The sequence below is a fragment of the Entelurus aequoreus genome, linkage group LG16 (assembly GCF_033978785.1).
Source record: "Entelurus aequoreus isolate RoL-2023_Sb linkage group LG16, RoL_Eaeq_v1.1, whole genome shotgun sequence".
Lineage (NCBI taxonomy): Eukaryota > Metazoa > Chordata > Actinopteri > Syngnathiformes > Syngnathidae > Entelurus > Entelurus aequoreus.
In genome coordinates this window covers 29,307,498-29,326,121 of record NC_084746.1, presented here as the reverse complement: position 1 = coordinate 29,326,121, position 18,624 = coordinate 29,307,498, and the positions used below count along the sequence as shown (strand labels likewise).

Genomic DNA, 18,624 nt, shown 5'->3' with positions numbered 1-18,624 from the left:
TGGACGCATTTTGGCTTAAAAACTAACAAGAAGCAGTAACACAGAAACAGCCTAAGAAAGAAATGCTTAAGACATTACTAGCTAACTAGCAGCTAACGTCCAGCTGCAGTCAGCAGTGTTTTAGCTACTTCTAAATCACTAATCCTTGCCTCCATGGCGACAAATAAAGTATGTTTCTTACAAGTAGCATCCCTGCAGGACGAGGAATAGCTAAACATGCTTCACTACACACCGTAGCTCACCGGCGTCACAATGTAAACGAACGCCATTGGTGGATCTACACCTGACATCCACTGTAATGATACCAAGAACAAGAGTGTATCTATTTGATACTACTATAATTATATTGATATTTTTTAGCATCACAAAATCTTTTTTTTAAAAATTGTTCTTTTTATATTATGTTTATAAACTCAGGAAATATGTCCCTGGACACATGAGGACTTAAATTATGACCAATGTATGATCCTGTAACTACTTGGTATCGGATTGATACCCAAATTTGTGGTATCATCCACAACTAATGTAAAGCATCCAATCAACAGAAGAATAAGTGATTATTACATTTTAACAGAAGTATAGATAGAACATGTTAAAAGAGAAAGTAAGCAGAAATTAACAGTAAATGAACAACTTGTCAGGTACAAAACTTTACCCTACTAGCTTATACAAATCAACCATTTATAAATAAGTAAATGAACAAATAGATTAATAATTCATTTTCTACCACTTGTCTTTAATAATTTTGACAAAATAATATAATGGAAAATGACACAATATGTTACTGCATACATCAGCAGACTAAATTAGGAGCCTTTGTTTGCTTACTTACTACTAAAAGACAAGTTGTCTAGTAATAAGAAACATATTTTTAATGCACCGTAAGATTTTTTGTTAAAATAAAGTCAACAGTGCCATTTTTTTGTGGTCCCTTTATTTAGAAAAGTAACGAAAAGTATCGAAGAGTATCGAAACACATTTTGGTACTGGTACCTGTACCGAAATATTGGTATCGGGACAAACCTAATCTGTTATTACGTTCGAAATGTCGGACGTAGCACAGCTGATAGCCTTTAGCCTCTGTTTACAGCTCAAAGCAGCCGGGCCGCAGAGTTTTTCATTGTCAATATACAAATTTATACGTCCACGGTCTAACATTAGGAATGACAGACTCGATACAAGTTTAACCTTGGTCAACCTCGTCCACCCACATCATCGCCTCCTTCCTCGTTGCCGACAACAAAACACGGTGAGCCGCTGGTCTCGTTATATCATCTGGGATGTTGTGTAGTGGTTAAAGTCATTCAAAACAGATGGCTTGTGGCGGTCACCGATGTCCATAGTGCACACTAAAAGCGAGGCAGTGTGGCGCCATTGTGCAGTAGACATCAGGAATCTGGGCTACAAACTATTAATGCTGCTTTTCAGCCAATTTCCGAAAAAAATCAATAATAATTCTGACTGTTCAAAAACTGATAATGTAGCACTTTTCTGCATTGTTGCACTTCCTAAAAATAAACATTGTATAATATTAGATATTACAGTGGTACCTCAACTGAAAAGAGTTTTAAGATAAGAGCTTTCCCTCGGTTGAATGCAAAAAAAAAGAAAACATCCAATATTACTCAATAGCATTAGCTTTGAGCTAGAGATTGACATAACTTTGTTTCCAACCATGGGAACGAAGGAAGTGAGTGAGAAGGATAGTGCTGAGCTGCAGATGATATTCATTAAATTAAAAACAAACACATCATAACAAAGATTACCCAGCATGTTGCCAGCTTGGCAAAGTTATTCAAGCGTATCACTGCTAGTCTGCACCATACTGAACAGAATGAGTCTAACGCCAGCCAAGAATGTTAAAATCCTATTTAAACGGAGCACATTTAACCATAAACATACGGGAAAGCTGCTGATTGTGTGTTTGACGGAGAAGCAGCTGGAAGGAGATACCGTAGATATTAGCGGTGTGGGAAAAAATCGATTCGAATTCGAATCGTGATTCTCACGTTGTGCAATTCAGAATCAATTCTCATTTTTAAAAAATCGATTTTTAATTTTTGTATTTATTTATTAAACTTTTTTATTTATTTATTTTTTTTTACATTTTTTTTTTTTAATTAATCAATCCAACAAAACAATAGACAGCAATACCATAACAATGCAATCCAATTCCAAAACCAAACCCGACCCAGCAACACTCAGAACAGCAATAAACAGAGCAATTGAGAGGAGACACAAACACGACACAAAACAAACCGAAAGTAGTGAGACAAAAATGAATATTATCAACAACAGTATCAATATTAGTTACAATTTCAACATAGCAGTGATTAAAAATCCCTCATTGACATTATTATTAGACATTTATAAAAAAAAATTATAAATAAATAATACAAATGAACAATAGTGTCACAGTGGCTTACACTTGCATCGCATCTCATAAGCTTGACAACACACTTTGTCTTATATTTTCACAAAGATAAAATAAGTCATGTTTTTGGTTAATTTAATAGTTAAAACAAATTTACATTATTGCAATCAGTTGATAAAACATTGTCCTTTACAATTATAAAAGCTTTTTACAAAAATCTACTACTCTGCTTGCATGTCAGCAGACTGGGGTAGATCCTGCTGAAATCCTATGTATTGAATGAATAGAGAATCCTTTTGAATCGGGAAAATGACGTTTTTGAATCGAGAATCGCGTGGGCGGGGGCGGCATGGCGTAGTGGGTAGAGCGGCCGTGCCAGAAACCTGAGGGTTGTAGGTTCGCTCCCCGCCTCTTACCATCCAAAATCGCTGCCGTTGTGTCCTTGGGCAAGACACTTCACCCTTGCCCCCGGTGCGGCTCACACCGGAGAATGAATGATGAATGAATGAGTTGTAGAAATAAATGATGGGTTCTCACTTCTCTGTGAAGCGCTTTGAGTGTCTAGAAAAGCGCTATATAAATCTAATCCATTATTATTATTATTATTATTATTCATCGAAAAAAATAGATTTTGAATCGAATCGTGACCCCAAGAATCGATATTGAATCGAATCGTGGGACACCCAAAGTTTCACAGCCCTAGTAGATATCCACTCTCCAAGGTAAATATTGTACATTATTATTACATTACTTCATAAAACTACTGCAGTTGTTAGTACATTCAGTTGTATTGTTGGTATGCAATATTTCTTATCTAAAAGGTTGTTTGTTACATGTTCAAACGTGGCTGTTTTGCCAACCACCAATAACACTGATTTCAATTAATTTCAATTGGTGATGTGTTTTGAGTTAGGATCTCTGTCACAGAACCAACTAAGTTTGTAAAGTTAAAGTACTACTGCCCTTTCTTTTTTAGAATTACAAGACCCAAAACCAGTCAATTTGGCACGTCTTGTAATTCGTAAATAAAAACAGAATACAATGATTTGCAAATCCTTTTTTAACTTATGTTCAATTAAGTAGACTACAAAAAAAAGATACTTAATGTTTGAACTGAGAAACATGTTTTTTTTTTTGCAAATAATCATTAACTTAGAATTCAATGGCAGCAACACATTGCAAAAAAGTTGGCACAGGATCATTTTTTTACCATTGTGTTACATGGCCTTTCCTTTTAACAACACTCGTTTGGGAACTGAGGAGACACATTTTTGAAGCTTTTCAGGTGGAATTCTTTCTCATTCTTGCTAGATGTACAGCTTAAGTTGTTCAACAATCCTGGGTCTCCGTTGTGGTATTTTAGGCTTCCTAATGCGCCACACATTTTCAATGGGAGACAAGTCTGGACTACAGGCAGGTCAGTCTAGTACCCGCACTCTTTTACTATGAAGCCATGCTGTTGTAACACGTGGCTTGGCATTGTCTTGCTGAAATAAGCAGGGGCGTCCATGGTAACGTTGCTTGGATGGCAACATATGTTGCTCCAAAACCTGTATGTACCTTTCAGCATTAATGGTGCCTTCACAGATGTGCAAGTTACCCATGCTTTGGCCACTAATACACCCCCATACCATCACACATGCTGGCTTTTGAACTTTTCGCCTATAACAATCCGGATGGTTCTTTTCCTCTTTGGTCTGGAGGACACGACGTCCACAGTTTTCAAAAACATTTTGAAATGTGAACTTGTCAGACCACAGTACACTTTTCCACATTGCATCAGTCCATCTTAGATGAGCTCGGGCCCAGCGAAGCCGGCGGCATTTCTGGGTGTTGTTGATAATTGGCTTTCGCTTTGCATAGTGGAGTTTTAACTTGCACTTACAGATGTAGCGACTAACTTTAGTTACTGACAGTGGTTTTCTGAAGTGTTCCTGAGCCCATGTGGTGATATCATTTACACACTGATGTCGTTTTGTGATGCACTACTGCTTGAGGGATCGATTTCACAGGCTTAGGCACTTAAGTGCAGTGATTTCTCCAGATTCTCTGAACCTTTTGATGATATTACGGACCATAGATGGTGAAATCCCTAAATTATTTGCAATAGCTTGTTGAGAAATGTTGTTCTTAAACAGTGGTGACCCTCGCCCCATCCTTGTTTGTGAATGACCGAGCATTTCATGGAAGCTGCTTTTATACCCAATCATGGCACCCACCTGTTCCCAATGTGCCTGTTCACCTGTGGCATGTTCCAAATAAGTGTTCGGTGAGCATTCCTCAACTTTTTCAGTCTTTTTTGCCACTTGTGCCAGCTTTTTTGAAACATGTTACAGGCATCAAATTCCAAATGAGCTAATATTTGCAAAAAATAAAGTTTTCCAGTTCGAACGTTAAGTATCTTGTCTTTACAGTCTATTCATTCGAATATATATTGAAAAGGATTAGCAAATCATTGTATTCTGTTTTTATTTACGATTTACACAACGTGCCAACTTCACTGGTTTTGGGGTTTGTATTTTCATTTGACAGTTTTAATTATCGCAGATTTACTTGCCAGCAGTGGGCATTGTTTAGGTCTGTTTTGGTTTTTTTAAACTCCTTCAAAGTGTTACACAAACGAAGGGCAAATGATGCACTGAAATGTGGTTATGTCGACCGTTACACCTCTGGGTATTTCTCAGAAGAAAATAAATCCTGTCTCCTGCCTTCTCTGTTTTGAAGGTCCTGCGACCCGGCTTACGTTACGAGGTGTCTGTGAGCGGCGTGAGGGACGGGAACGCCAGTGGATCAATTTCCATCGAATTTACTACCGGTGAGGGCTGACAGCAGGCAGATGTGGTAATCATGCTGCATGCCTGCCTCCGGGAATAGAACTGTTGATGACATATGGCCCGATGCACCCTACTGTTTAAGGTCATTTGACGGAGTCCCATAAAGTTTGCATAGCTTGGTACTCAATATGATTGTATATTTTGTGCATGTACGTAGTAATGATTGTGCTTGCTAAAAAAGAAAAAAAGCATACAACATAGCAGGTAGCATCTGTTTCTGATGGTAATTGAAGCGCTGATGTATGCATGTTCACCCCCCCAGCCCTAAGAATTGGTCTCAAGTGTGCCCAACATTGTCAGCTTTATCGTTTTTCTCAGAGATCGATACCCCCAAGAACCTGCGGCTCCTCTCCAAGACCTCCACCACGCTGGAGCTGGAATGGGATAACAGTGAGGCACAGGTAATCCCATGGACTAAATCCAAAACATCATTAAACAAACTGCATTGGTGTTATGGTGCTACACACTTTGCAAGGAATTTAGGGATTTCACCATTCAAGGTCTGTAATATTGTCAAAAGGTTTTTGCAATGTGGTGCTGCCGTTCAATTCTAAGTTAATGATTTTTTGTAAAACAAAATTCAGTTGCTCCGCTCAAACATTAATTATCTTGTCTTTGCAGTCTATTCAATTGAATATAGGTTGAAAAGGATTGGCAAATCATTGTATTCTGTTTGTATTTACGAATTACACAACGTGCCAACTTCACTGGTTTTGGGTTTGTAGGAATAATCTGTTAAACATGTAAAAATGAGTTAATCTTACTTAATATTGAGACATACAATAAAAAACAGTTTTCATTTACTTTGGTAATGAAGGTGTACACCTTTACGTAGGAAAGGGTACATTTCACATTTGAACTAATACAGTACCAATTCCCAGTACTTTTGTGTGTGTTCATAAATGGTAATTGTTTATCAGTAAAAATCTACTGTTTTATTTAACAATTAACACTGAGCTGATAATGATAACTTTAAAATTACACCTTTAAGTTGAATGTGCCAGTATTTTCTTTTGTTGAGGCTTACAAAGTGTTTTCTTTTAGTTCAATCAATCAATCAAAGTTTACTTATATAGCCCTAAATCACCAGTGTCTCAAAGGGCTGCACAAGCCACAACGACATCCTCGGCTCAGATCCCACATCAGGGCAAGAAAAAACTCAACCCAATGGGATGAGTCACCCAGGGGGAGTCACCAGTCACCCAGGGGGAGTCACCCCCCCTAATAGTGTGAGAGTCCAGTCCATAGTGGGGCCGGCAGGAGATATTTATGATTTTTTGATACTATAATCATTGTACTGATTACGCACGAGACGTTTGATTGTAACGTGCATCTTCGTTGTAGTTCTACTTCAATAAATTAAATTTAAAACATGAGTGTTTCATCCGGTGGTGTGCACTTGCAGGTGGATGCCTACCAGGTGGTGTACAGCACATTGGCAGGTGATCAATATGAAAAAGTCATTGTTCCAAGAAATGAAGGAGCCACCACAAAGACCACTCTCACCGGTAAGTGTGAACTGTATTATTTGTGTGTGTTCCTGAAATTGTCAACAACAACCTTAAGGGTTATTTGCACAGTGTTATCTTTGTTTCAACTGCTGTGTACTGAGGAAAATGAGAGTAAACCTTAGGTGCCAGGATGCTCCCACAACTGATTGTATTTTTACTTGTTGTCCTGTGGGCATATTCGCAGCCAAGGGATTTGGAAGCTTGTTTAGTTCTCGATCGCAATCATTTTCTGTCTTTACATCCCTTTTTTAGGCTTTGCTTGTGTTTTTGAGAATTACATTTCGTTGTACTTGTGCAATGACAATAACGTTATTTTCTTCCTTCCTTTTTCTCCCCATATCTGGATGTTAATTTGTGTTTTTCAGAACTGCTGCCCGGCACGGAGTATGGTATTGGCATTTCCGCCATGAGAGGCAACAATCAGAGCACATCAGCTACTATGAATGCCAGAACGGGTGAGTGAGGTTCTTTTATCATTTTGAAAAGGGCTGACGTCCGAATTGTAATTCATGGATTTTGACATAATAACTTAAAGTGGTGAGAACCCATTAGTTATAAATTGTGTGATGGGTGAGTTAAATTTGTTTTGTGTTCTTTTTATTCATTGTCAGGGCATTCGATCGATTGCAACCGGACTGTTCAGTTTGTCTTAGAAGACGTTTTTGGCTCTCATAGGTCAGTTCATGCTCATAGACTAGTCAGATCTAGTACACATGTTGGTAGCAAAGCCATATGGAGTAACATTTTCATTTTAGATCTGACCAATCTAAATCTATGAGTATGAACTGATCACCATCCCCTCAGACTAGAGCTGTTCTATATAGACTTTGAGCATGAATTGATACGGCCTGCTCGGATGAGAGTCGAAACGTCTTTTGATACAAACTGAAGTTTCCCTGGATGAATGAGAATATCTATAGACATTAGGGTTGTACGATATACCGCGATACTAATGAATCATATTCGATACTATACCACCTCTAAAAAGTACCAGTCCCCCCGGACCGGGCATGACGGCACATCGTCATCACGTAGTGAAATTGCTTGGTTTACAAGCAGAGGAGCATGTTCGGCAATGCACAATCACAGAGTCGTTACAAGCAGACAATGTGTAGACAGAAAATGGAGAATGGACGCATTTTGGCTTAAAAACTAATGATAAAGGTGAAGTCATAACACAGAAACGCCCACAGGAAGAGGTGCTTTAGGACAAGGCTAGCTAGCTAGCGGCTAACGTCCAGCCGAAGTCTGCAGTGTTTTAGCTACTTCTAAATCACTAATCCTCGCCTCCATGGCGACAAATAAAGTATGTTTCTTCCAAATATCATCCCTGGCAGGACGAGAAATAGCTAAACATGCTTCACTACACACCGTAAATCAACAGCGTCACAATGTAAACAAACGCCATGGGTGGATCTACACCTGACATCCACTGTAATGATACCAAGTACAGGAGCGTATTTAGTCGATACTACTATGATAACATCAATATTTTTTAGCATCACAAAATCTTTTTTAGTTTTTTTTTAATTTATATTACGTTTATAAACTCAGGACACATGACTTTGACTATGACCAATATATGATCTTGTAACTACTTGGTATCGGATCGATACCCAAATTTGTGGTATCATCCAAAACTAATGTAAGCATCCAAACAACAGAAGAATATGTGTTTATTACACTTTAACAGAAGTGTTGATAGAACATGTTAAAATAGAAAGTAAGCAGACATTAACAGTAAATGAACAAGTAGATTAACAATTCATTTTCTACCACTTGGCCTTAATAGTTTTGATAAAATAATAGAATGGAAAATGACATAATATGTTACTGCATACGTCAGCAGACTAATTAGGAGTCTTTGTTTGCTTACTTACTAATAAAAGACAAGATGTCTTGTATGTTGACTATTTTATTTAAGGACAAACTTGCAATAAGAAACATATTTTTAATGTACCGTAAGATTTTTTGTTAAAATAAAGACACTGTCATTTTTTGTGGTGCCCTTTATTTAGAAAAGTATCAAAAAGTATCAAAATACATTTTGGTACATGTACCAAAATATTGATATCGGGACAACCCTAATACATACATACTTATTTCCATGCAGTTTAAAAGAAGAAGATATAATGACCAGTAATAGAATTTGCTCATTGACCACGATAGAAACTGTATTTCTCCCTCATTGTCAGTTTGTGTTATACTCAAGATTTTCAGGTACCCTCATGACCATAATTATAATGACCAAGGGTGATTTAATCCAAACAACTGTCCTTAGCTGGCAGAAGTCTCACTCTACAACTATTGTTCTGCAGCACAATACAGTGAAATCATTCCTGATTGGAGGGTTACTTCTACTTTAGAGCCTTAATACTTTGGATCCAACGCCATCCCCTCAGACTAGAGCTTTCTAATCTGGTTTTTGAGGATGAACTGATAAAGCCTGCTCGGATGAGAGGCGAAACCTGGGGCATATTCCATGTAGGAGGTTCATCAAACTAAGTTTAAACCTGAACTCTGAGTTGTTTTACCCTGTGATGGGAAAGGAAACTGTGAGTGTTGGGTTCCTGAACAGTTGATCTGAATTACATCATTCAGTACTGGGTATGTTGACTCTGAGTTAAGACCACAATAAAAATCCACGATCAATGGAGCGTTATTTCTACGATTCACCATATCGATTGGGATTAGAAAAGGCCATCCTTCTTTTACTAAAATGGAACTGAAATTGTTAATGGGTGTTACTGGAGGGCATGAACACTTTTTATTTAGAAATAATAAAACAGTAACATAATATTGAACTGAAATGACTGACAATTACTGCCAGGGTCACTGCATAATTTTTAATGCAATAGTGTATTGATTCAATGTTTATTCACATTTTCTTAGTGCCCACAGTTAAATGAGTAGAAGATTGGTATGATGTGATTGATAAAATCCTGTTTTATTTTGTTGCAATGCTACCAGTAAAACATACAAATAGAGGCATGCTGAAACTAAAAACCCTTTTTTGTAATTTATATTTGATATGTAAAGTCAACGCAATTGCAAAGTAAATATAATTGAATGGATAAAGATATAACATTATAAATGTTTACAGTAATGACAAATTAATAATGTACGTTTGTCTTTGTTAAATTATATTTTTAAAATCCAAATAAATCTAATTAATACACAATATCTAAAATAAATGTTTTTGTTTTTTTTAAATTGACTAAAAATATTATTAGCTTTTCTTTTTTAATGACAATACAGTTATCTAACTAACCATGGACAGACAAATGACATCATGACAGCTTGCTTCATGTTTACCAGGAGGGACAAGACATTACAAAAATAAAAAAATAAAAAAAAAACATAAAATTAAAGAAGTGGAAGCGAGCCATTTAGGTTCACAGAGTAAGTTATCATGAGTTTTACTTACCTATTTGTTTGGAGCTGTAAACCCTGAATTCCCTTGATCTCAGGCTTTACATATATACTCTTCACTTAACCTGCTTTCTGGAATACCTCCATCAACAGTCCAGTTGCAATCGATGCAATGCCTAAGGAATAAAACAACCTTAATTGTTTTTACATTTTAGCTTGAAGTTGTCAACTAACATGTATTTAATTTTAAATTTAATCGAAGCAGACAACAAACAATGCGTAGCAACATGTTTTATTGCAATGTACCGGTTGTTATTTAACTGATATTGGGAAAAAAATTAAGTCATTTTGATATAAAATAGATACATTGTTTACAGTGTTGTCTCATATTGGGGTAAAATGGTAAAACTTCCTCTTTGTGTTGTCTGTTAAATGTGTACTTATTCAAATGTTTAAAGGCATCCTTCTAGTTTTTTAGGACCCTCTTTGATCTGTGCGACTCGTCCGTCACATCATTAGCAAAAAGCTTCAAATCGCACAACTGTGTGCCTGACACTAAGCGCTTTTCATCCAATTAAAGTATAAGTCCCTTAAAGCAGAGAGGGTCATCCGATTAACAACATATTTGAGTTATTTTGTGTGTCTTCATCAGCTAAGGACCGGAGTAAAAAGAGGACGGTTAAATGCTGTTTTTTGTCAGTGTAGTCAGTGTCAATGTTTGATTTTCTCATCCATGAAACATTGAATAAATTGATTAACCGCACCTTAGAATATGAAAAAAACATGAATAGAATAATCACAGATTTGTTCCAATATACACTACCGTTCAAAAGTTTGGGGTCACATTGAAATGTCCTTATTTTTGAAGGAAAAGCACTGTACTTTTCAATGAAGATAACTTTAAACTAGTCTTAACTTTAAAGAAATACACTCTATACATTGTTAATGTGGTAAATGACTATTCTAGCTGCAAATGTCTGGTTTTTGGTGCAATATCTACATAGGTGTATAGAGGCCCATTTCCAGCAACTATCACTCCAGTGTTCTAATGGTACAATGTGTTTGCTCATTGGCTCAGAAGGCTAATTGATGATTAGAAAACCCTTGTGCAATCATGTTCACACATCTGAAAACAGTTTAGCTCGTTACAGAAGCTACAAAACTGACCTTCCTTTGAGCATATTGAGTTTCTGGAGCATCACATTTGTGGGGTCAATTAAACGCTCAAAATGGCCAGAAAAAGAGAACTTTCATTTGAAACTCGACAGTCTATTCTTGTTCTTAGAAAATGAAGGCTATTCCACAAACTTTTGAACGGTAGTGTAGAATTTTTAACATCCAGCATCTCCACATGTCAAAAAAATTATTACAAATTGCTAACGCATACACACACACACACACTCACACACACTCACACGCACACACACACACACACACACACACACACACACACACACACACACACACACACACACACACACACACACACACACACACACACACACCTGCAGCTGCAGCTCCCTGTGATCACATTTGTCTTCTTGTGGATTGGAAAGATGTCATGCCGGGAATGTTTTATGCGCATTCAAAGATGTAGCTGTGGTTTCTGCCACAGCAGACTTTATTCAGAGCAGCCTTTATACCAACCAAGCATAAACAGTCCATTTTTTTTTCCTTTCGGAAAATCGAAATGTGAGGCTTTTTTATGGTTTGTTTTCTATCACAGGAAGAAAACACCTGTGATAAAGGCCAAACAATCCTAATGTGGGCGCATCTAATCAAAACATCTTGCTCAGTTGAAAATAGTAAAAATATAATTGGCTTCCCACATCCTTGTGTTTTCTAAAAACAAACCCAAAAAGGAAAATTAAAAAAGAGACAGCGCACTAATTCAGTTCAAACATTTGTTTGGGCAGTTTGAAGTATATTATACAAAACATTTGTCTAACTGATTTAAAAGATGCTCAGGTCGAACACCATTTTCTAATAGGGACTAATGCAAACAGAAATACAGCAGATTCCTGCTATTTGCAGATTATGTGGTCCTGCTGGCTTCATCTGGCCAGGATCTTCAGCTCTCGGGGGATCGGTTCGCAGCCAAGTCTGAAGCGACTGGGATGAGAACCAGCACCTCCAAGTCTGAGTCCAAGGACTTGGAGGGTTGATTGCCATCTCCAGGTTGGGGAAGAGATCTTGCTCCAAGTGGAGGAGTTCAAGTATCTTGAGGTCTTGCTCACAAGTGAGGGAAGAGTGGAACGTGAGATCGACAGGCGGATCAGTGCAGTATCTTCAGTGTTGCAGACCCTGTATCGATCTGTCTTAGTGAAGAAGGAGCTGAGCCGCAAGTCAAAGCTCTCAATTTACCAGTCGATCTACGTTCCCATCCTCACCTATGGTCATGAGCTTTGGGTTATGACCGAAAAGACAAGATCACGGGTACAAGCGGCCGGAATGAGTTTCCTACGCAGAGTGGCAGGGCTCTCCCTTAGAGAGAGGGTGAGAACCTATGTCATTCGGGAGGAGCTCTGAGTAAGGTTGCTGCTCCTCCACATTGAGAGGAGCCAGATGAGGTGGTTAGGGCATCTGGTCAGGATGCCCCCCATGCGCCTCCCTGGGGAGGTGTTTAGAACACGTCCGGCCGGTAAGAGGGCATGGGAAAGACCCAGGACGCTCAATTCAAATACCCCTCCTTCACTTTTGTTTTTGCTCTCCCTCTTTGGTTTTGCGCGTTCACATCAATCAAGAGGCGTTCGAATTATCAGCCAGGTAAGGGAAGGGCAAACTACTTCCATTGAAGCGAAGTGACCTTGCAGACCTCCCTAAACTATTGAGTGCGAAGAGAAAGATGGCAGACCAGAAACCCAGAGGAGCGTACACATATAACTAAGAAGCGCAATTATTGATTTAATAATATTGAAACTGGTGGTTTTGTCAGATTTCAGACCTTCGCTCCTCCACCTAAATGTTGGCTTCCAACACAAATACACAATGAAACACATTTTACATACCGCTAGATTAAGCGCCAGGATTTGCTAATTTCGCCAAAAACCTTGTCTTCCAAACGGTCTTCTTCTTAATAAAGTCAGGCGGAAAAAAAGAAAAAAAAGCACAAGCAAAGCTGAGCATCGTGTTTGACGGCATCTTGAAAGTAAACAAACATTTGTCACATCTGCTGGCAAACAGCGAGAGTTGATGACGTAGCGAGACTCAATCGATGTATGTATGTATTATGTAGAACGTCCGGCGGGCCGGATTGAAAATCATAACAGGACGCATGTGGCCCGCGGGCCGTATTTCGAGCAGGTCAGTGCCAGAGCCAAGGGGGAGGGACAAGTGGAAGAGGGGAGGGGGAGGAGAGAGAATTTGAATTGAGTCTATGTCTCCCAGCTGGAATAGAATACAATAGAACAGAAAGTACTTTATTGATCCCTGGGGGAAATTCAGCACCACAGTTCGCTCACAATAGACAATAAATATTATACAGAATTATTTACATGTGCACATATGCATTATACAGTCTGATGGCTGTCGGTATGAAAGAACTCCTGTGTCGTTCCGAGTTGCATTTTGCGAGTCTGAGCCTTCCACTGAACGTACTCATTCTCTCTGCCAGGTCCGAGTGTAGTGAGTGAGAGGTGTTGTCCATAATGGCTAGGAGCTTTGCTAGACTTCTCCTCTCTGACACCACCGCCAAAGAGTCTAGCTCCACTCCCACCACGTTACTGGCCTTCTTTACCAGCTTGTCCAGCCTGTTTGCGTCCCTCGCTCTCAGTCCGCTGCCCCAGCAGGCCGCGGCATACAAGAAGGCGCCCGCCACCACCGACTCGTAGAACATCTTCATCATCTTTGTACAGACGTTAAAGGATCATAGCCTCCTGAGGAAGTAGGAGGCTTGTAGAGTGCCTCAGCGTGTTTTGACCCATTCAGCTTGTTGTCGATGTGTACTCCGAGGTATTTATAATCCTCAACCATGTCCTCATCGACCCCCCAGATGAAAACAGGGGTCGCCGGAGTACTCCTCCTTCCCAGGTGCACAACCAGCTCCTTGGTCTTCGTCACATTGAGCTGGAGGTGGTTCTTTCCACACCATGTGACAAAGTCCTCCACCAGTGCCCTGTATTCCTCATCATCACCATCCTCAATACACCCCACTATCGCAGAGTTATCAGAAAACTTCTGAAGGTGGCAGGACTCTGACTGATAGTGGAAATCGGTGGTGTAGATGGTGAAGAGGAAGGGGGAGAGGACTGTGCCCTGCGGGGCCCCGGTGTTGCTGACCAGTCTGTCAGACACACAGTCCTGCAGGCGCACGTACTGTGGTCTGTCAGTCAGGTAATCAACAACCCAGGACACCAAGGGGGCCTCCACCTGCATCGTCTCTAACTTCACACACAGTAGCCCAGGCCGTATCGATATCGAACGCACTGGAGAAGTCAAAAAAACATGACACTCATACTGCTCGCAGGCTTATCTAGGTGGGTGTGGGCTCGGTTCAGCAGGTAGATGACTGCGTCCTCCACTCCCAGTCGGGGCTGGTAGGCGAACTGGAGTGGGTCCAGGTGGGGCTTGATCGTCGGTCGTAGTTGTTCCAGGACCAACCTCTCCATGGTTTTCATGATATGGGAGGTTAGAGCCACCGGCCTGTAGTTCTTCGACGTGCTGGGTCACGTGCACTTGGGGATTGGGACCACACATGAGGTTTTCCACGGTGTGGGGACTTTCTGCAGCCCTGAGGCTCATGTTGAAGATGTGCTAAAGCACACCACACAGCTGTGGGGCGCAGGCTTTGAGCACCCTGGGGCTCACACCGTCAGGACCCGCGGCCTTGCCTGTGTGTAACTTACTTAGCTGTGCATTCACCTGTTCTGCAGACAGACACACTGGGGGGGTCTCAGGTGGTTGGGGGAGGGGAGGGGTCGTCAAGCTGAAGGTGAGGTGTTAAGTGGGGGGAGGTAGTCATTGGAGTTGGGGTGCTGTGAGGAGGGGGGAGGGTAGATTGGTTCGCTGAAGTTGTCAAGGGGCCGGCTGGCATGTCTCGAAGGGGGCAGGAGCTTGTCGGAGCCACTGTGTCAAACCTGTTATAGAACTGGTTTAGCTCATTGGCCCTCTCTTTGTCCCCTATCCACCCCCTACCCCCTGGCGGTTTGAGGCCGGTAATCGTCTGCATACCTCTCCAAACTGCCTTCATGTTGTTGTCTTTCAGCTTACCTTCCAGCTTCCTCCTGTAGTTCTCCTTGGCCTCCCTGAGTTTGGTCTTCAGCAGCCCCAGAACTCTTTTCACCTTCTCCCTGTTACCAGCACTGAATGCCCTCTTCTTCTCATTCAGTAGGGCTTTGATGTCCTTGGTCACCCACGGCTTGTTGTTTGGGTAGCAGGTGACCGTCCTTGATGGGTCATTTGAGTCAACACAGAAGTCGATATAGTCTGTGATGCACTCTGTGAGCCCGTCAATGTCCTCTCCATGAGGCTCCATGAGCACCTGCCAGTCAGTTACCTCAAAACAGCCCTGTAGTGACTTTTGGACCCCGTCTGACCACCTTCTCACTGTTTTTTTGGTCACAGGCTGTCGTCTTTTGACCCGAGGCACGTAACAGGGGTTGAGGTAATCAAGGTTGTGGTCTGACCGGCCCAGCTCTGGTAGTGGTATGGGGCTATACGCATCCTTGATGTCCGCATACAGCAGGTCCAGGATCTTATTTCCTCTGGTGTGGCAGCTGACATACTGAGTGAAGTTGGGTAGTGATTTGTCCATAGTAACATGGTTAAAATCCCCCGAGATGAGGATGAGAGCTTCCGGGTGCTTGGTTTGGAGTCTGACTATCGAGCTGTGGATGACGTCACTCGCAGCTGCGGCGTTAGCAGAGGGGGGGATGTATACTGCCATTATGATAACATGCGGAATCTCCCTGGGCAAATAATATGGTCTGAGTCCTACAGTTAACATCGCTATATTCGGGTCACAGTGGCGCTCTTTTATTGTGATATGACCGGGATGACAATATTTCTTATTAATAAACAAAGAAAGCCCCCCTCATTTCTGCTTGCCGTTGGTTCAGTTCCGGTAAGCGCGCACCTTTTAAAACCCGTTTAGAGAGACGTTACTATCCGGAACATTGTCGTGCAGCCACGTCTCAGTAAAACACATCAGGCTACACTCACGATATTCTTTCTGACTACCGGCAAGCACCGACAACTCATCCATTTTATTTGCCAGAGACCGCACGTTACCCATGACGACGGAAGGAAGATATGGTTTATATCTCCTTCTCTCCCTCCTCGCTTCAGCTCTCTTCTGTCTCGAACGTCTCCCTTTCCCTCGACAGCCACGAGGACCTCCATAAGTCATTTTTAGCTCCTCCGGGATCTGGTTAGTTAGCGCCGGGTCCGCTGGCTGGATGCTAACAACTGGTATCGCTAACAACTGTTCCCTGGTGTAGATAAAAGAGCCTCTCACCTGTTGTTGTCCGTCTGAGCTCCTCAGTATTGTCCCCACCGTCAGTAGGACGAACAAAACACTTCTAAACTGCATGTTTAGAAGGGCACGACTTGATAAAAAGTAAATGTCGAGTAAATGTAAAAGTATAAAAAAGTACAAAGCGAACAAAGACAAAAGACAAAGACGGAGCGAACTGCAGCAGCGGCTGTCTACAAACCCCGTTTCCATATGAGTTGGGAAATTGTGTTAAATGTAAATATAAACAGAATACAATGATTTGCAAATCATTGTATTACGTTTATATTTACATATATTTTAGATGTAAATATAAACGTAATACAATGATTTGCAAATCATTGTATTACGTTTATATTTACATCTAACACAATTTCCCAACTCATATGGAAACAGGGTTTGTAGATCAACGCCTTAGGATCCCCTGTGAGGAGCTTAGCAAAGGGGCTTGGGAGAGGGAAGTCTGAGTTTCTTTGTGGCTGCTGCCCCCACAACCCGACCTTGGATAAGCGGAAGAAGATGGATGAATGGATTATTTTAATCAGAAGTCACATCGTTACAGATGTATAATATTGCATATTAATAGTTTGTGTGCCTTTGGGTAGGCGTAGGGTTCTTTGCAACTTAGCCACAACATACATCTTGAATGTGACCCCTCTTAAATCTGTTTGCATCCACCCTTCCATCAGTCTTCATTGACACTTTTCCTCTGCAGAAAATCACTTTTCCTTTACAGTGTGTTCCAAATTATTATGCAAATTGAATTTGAGAGTGGCAGCACGGTGGAAGAGGGGTTAGTGCGTCTGCCTCACAATACGAAGGTCCTGAGTAGTCGTGAGTTCAATCCCGGCCTCGGGATCTTTCTGTGTGGAGTTTGCGTGTTCTCCCCGTGACTGTGTGGGTTCCCTCCGGGTACTCCGGCTTCCTCCCACCTCCAAAGACATGCACCTGGGGATAGGTTGTTTTGCAACACTAAATTGGCCCTAGTGTGTGAATGTGAGTGTGAATGTTGTCTGTCTATCTGTGTTGGCCCTGCGATGAGGTGGCGACTTGTCCAGGGTGTACACCGCCTTCCGCCCGAATGTAGCTGAGATAGGCTCCAGCGCCCCCCGCGACCCCGAAGGGAATAAGCGGTAGAAAATGGATGGATGGATGGAATTTGAGAGTCAAAAACATAATTTTTTTTGTTTTTCCATTAAATGAATGGATGGAATTATGACTCAAGGCTCTGTAGATCATTGACATCAATCTCAGACACCTGTGATAAATAGTCTCCCAGGTGAGCCCAATCAAAAGGAAATCTGCTTGAAAGTGATGTTCCACATTATTAAGCAGGTTTCAGGTTTCAAGCGATATGGAGAAGACAAACGATCTCTCTGCTGCTGAAAAGCGTAAGATAGTACACTACCTTGCTCAGGGTATGAAAACATTGGATACTTCCAAAAAATGTATGCCTGATAATTGAGCTGTAAATAAATGTGTTGCTAATTCAGAGTTTGTGCAGATAAAGGCAACATTTATAAAGTCTCTGCCAGACAACTTGATCGGATTAAGAAAGAAGCTGCTAAAAGGCCATTCCAAAGCAGCAAAGAGGTATTTGAAGTCGCTGGTGCCTCTGGAGTCCCATGAACCTCAAGGTGTAGGATCTTCAAGAAGTTTGCAAGTGTGCTTAAAGCTAATATTCGGTCACCCCTAAACAACGCTCACAAGCAAAAATGGTTGGAGTGGGCTCAGGAATACATGAAGACTAATTTTCAAACAGTTTTGTTTACCAATGAGTGCCTTGCAACCCTAGATGGCCCAGATGGCTGGAGCAGCGGATGGTTGGTGAATGGCCACAATGTCCCAACAAGGCTGAGACGGCAGCAAGGGGGTGTGGGTGTCATGTTTTGGGCTGGAATCATGGGGAGAGAGCTGGTAGGTCCCTTTAGGGTCCCTGAGGGTGTGAAAATGACCTCTGCAAAGTATGTAGAGTTTCTGACTCGCCACTTTCTTCCATGGTACAAAAAGAAGAACCGTACCTCCCGACAAAAATCATCTTCATGCATGACAATGCCCCATCTCATTCTGCAAAGAACACCA

General features: G+C 41.1%; 1 protein-coding gene across 1 annotated transcript in view; it reads left to right on the top strand.

Annotated features, from left to right (window-relative positions):
* The window catches only part of tnr (tenascin R (restrictin, janusin)), a 435,043-nt gene that overhangs the window by 320,446 nt on the left and 95,973 nt on the right, over positions 1 to 18,624 (top strand). The window contains exons 17-20 of the mRNA XM_062022570.1: positions 5,099 to 5,189; positions 5,527 to 5,609; positions 6,614 to 6,716; positions 7,085 to 7,174. Of these exons, the coding sequence (XP_061878554.1) occupies positions 5,099 to 5,189; positions 5,527 to 5,609; positions 6,614 to 6,716; positions 7,085 to 7,174 (367 nt within the window). The remainder of the gene's footprint in view (positions 1 to 5,098; positions 5,190 to 5,526; positions 5,610 to 6,613; positions 6,717 to 7,084; positions 7,175 to 18,624) is intronic.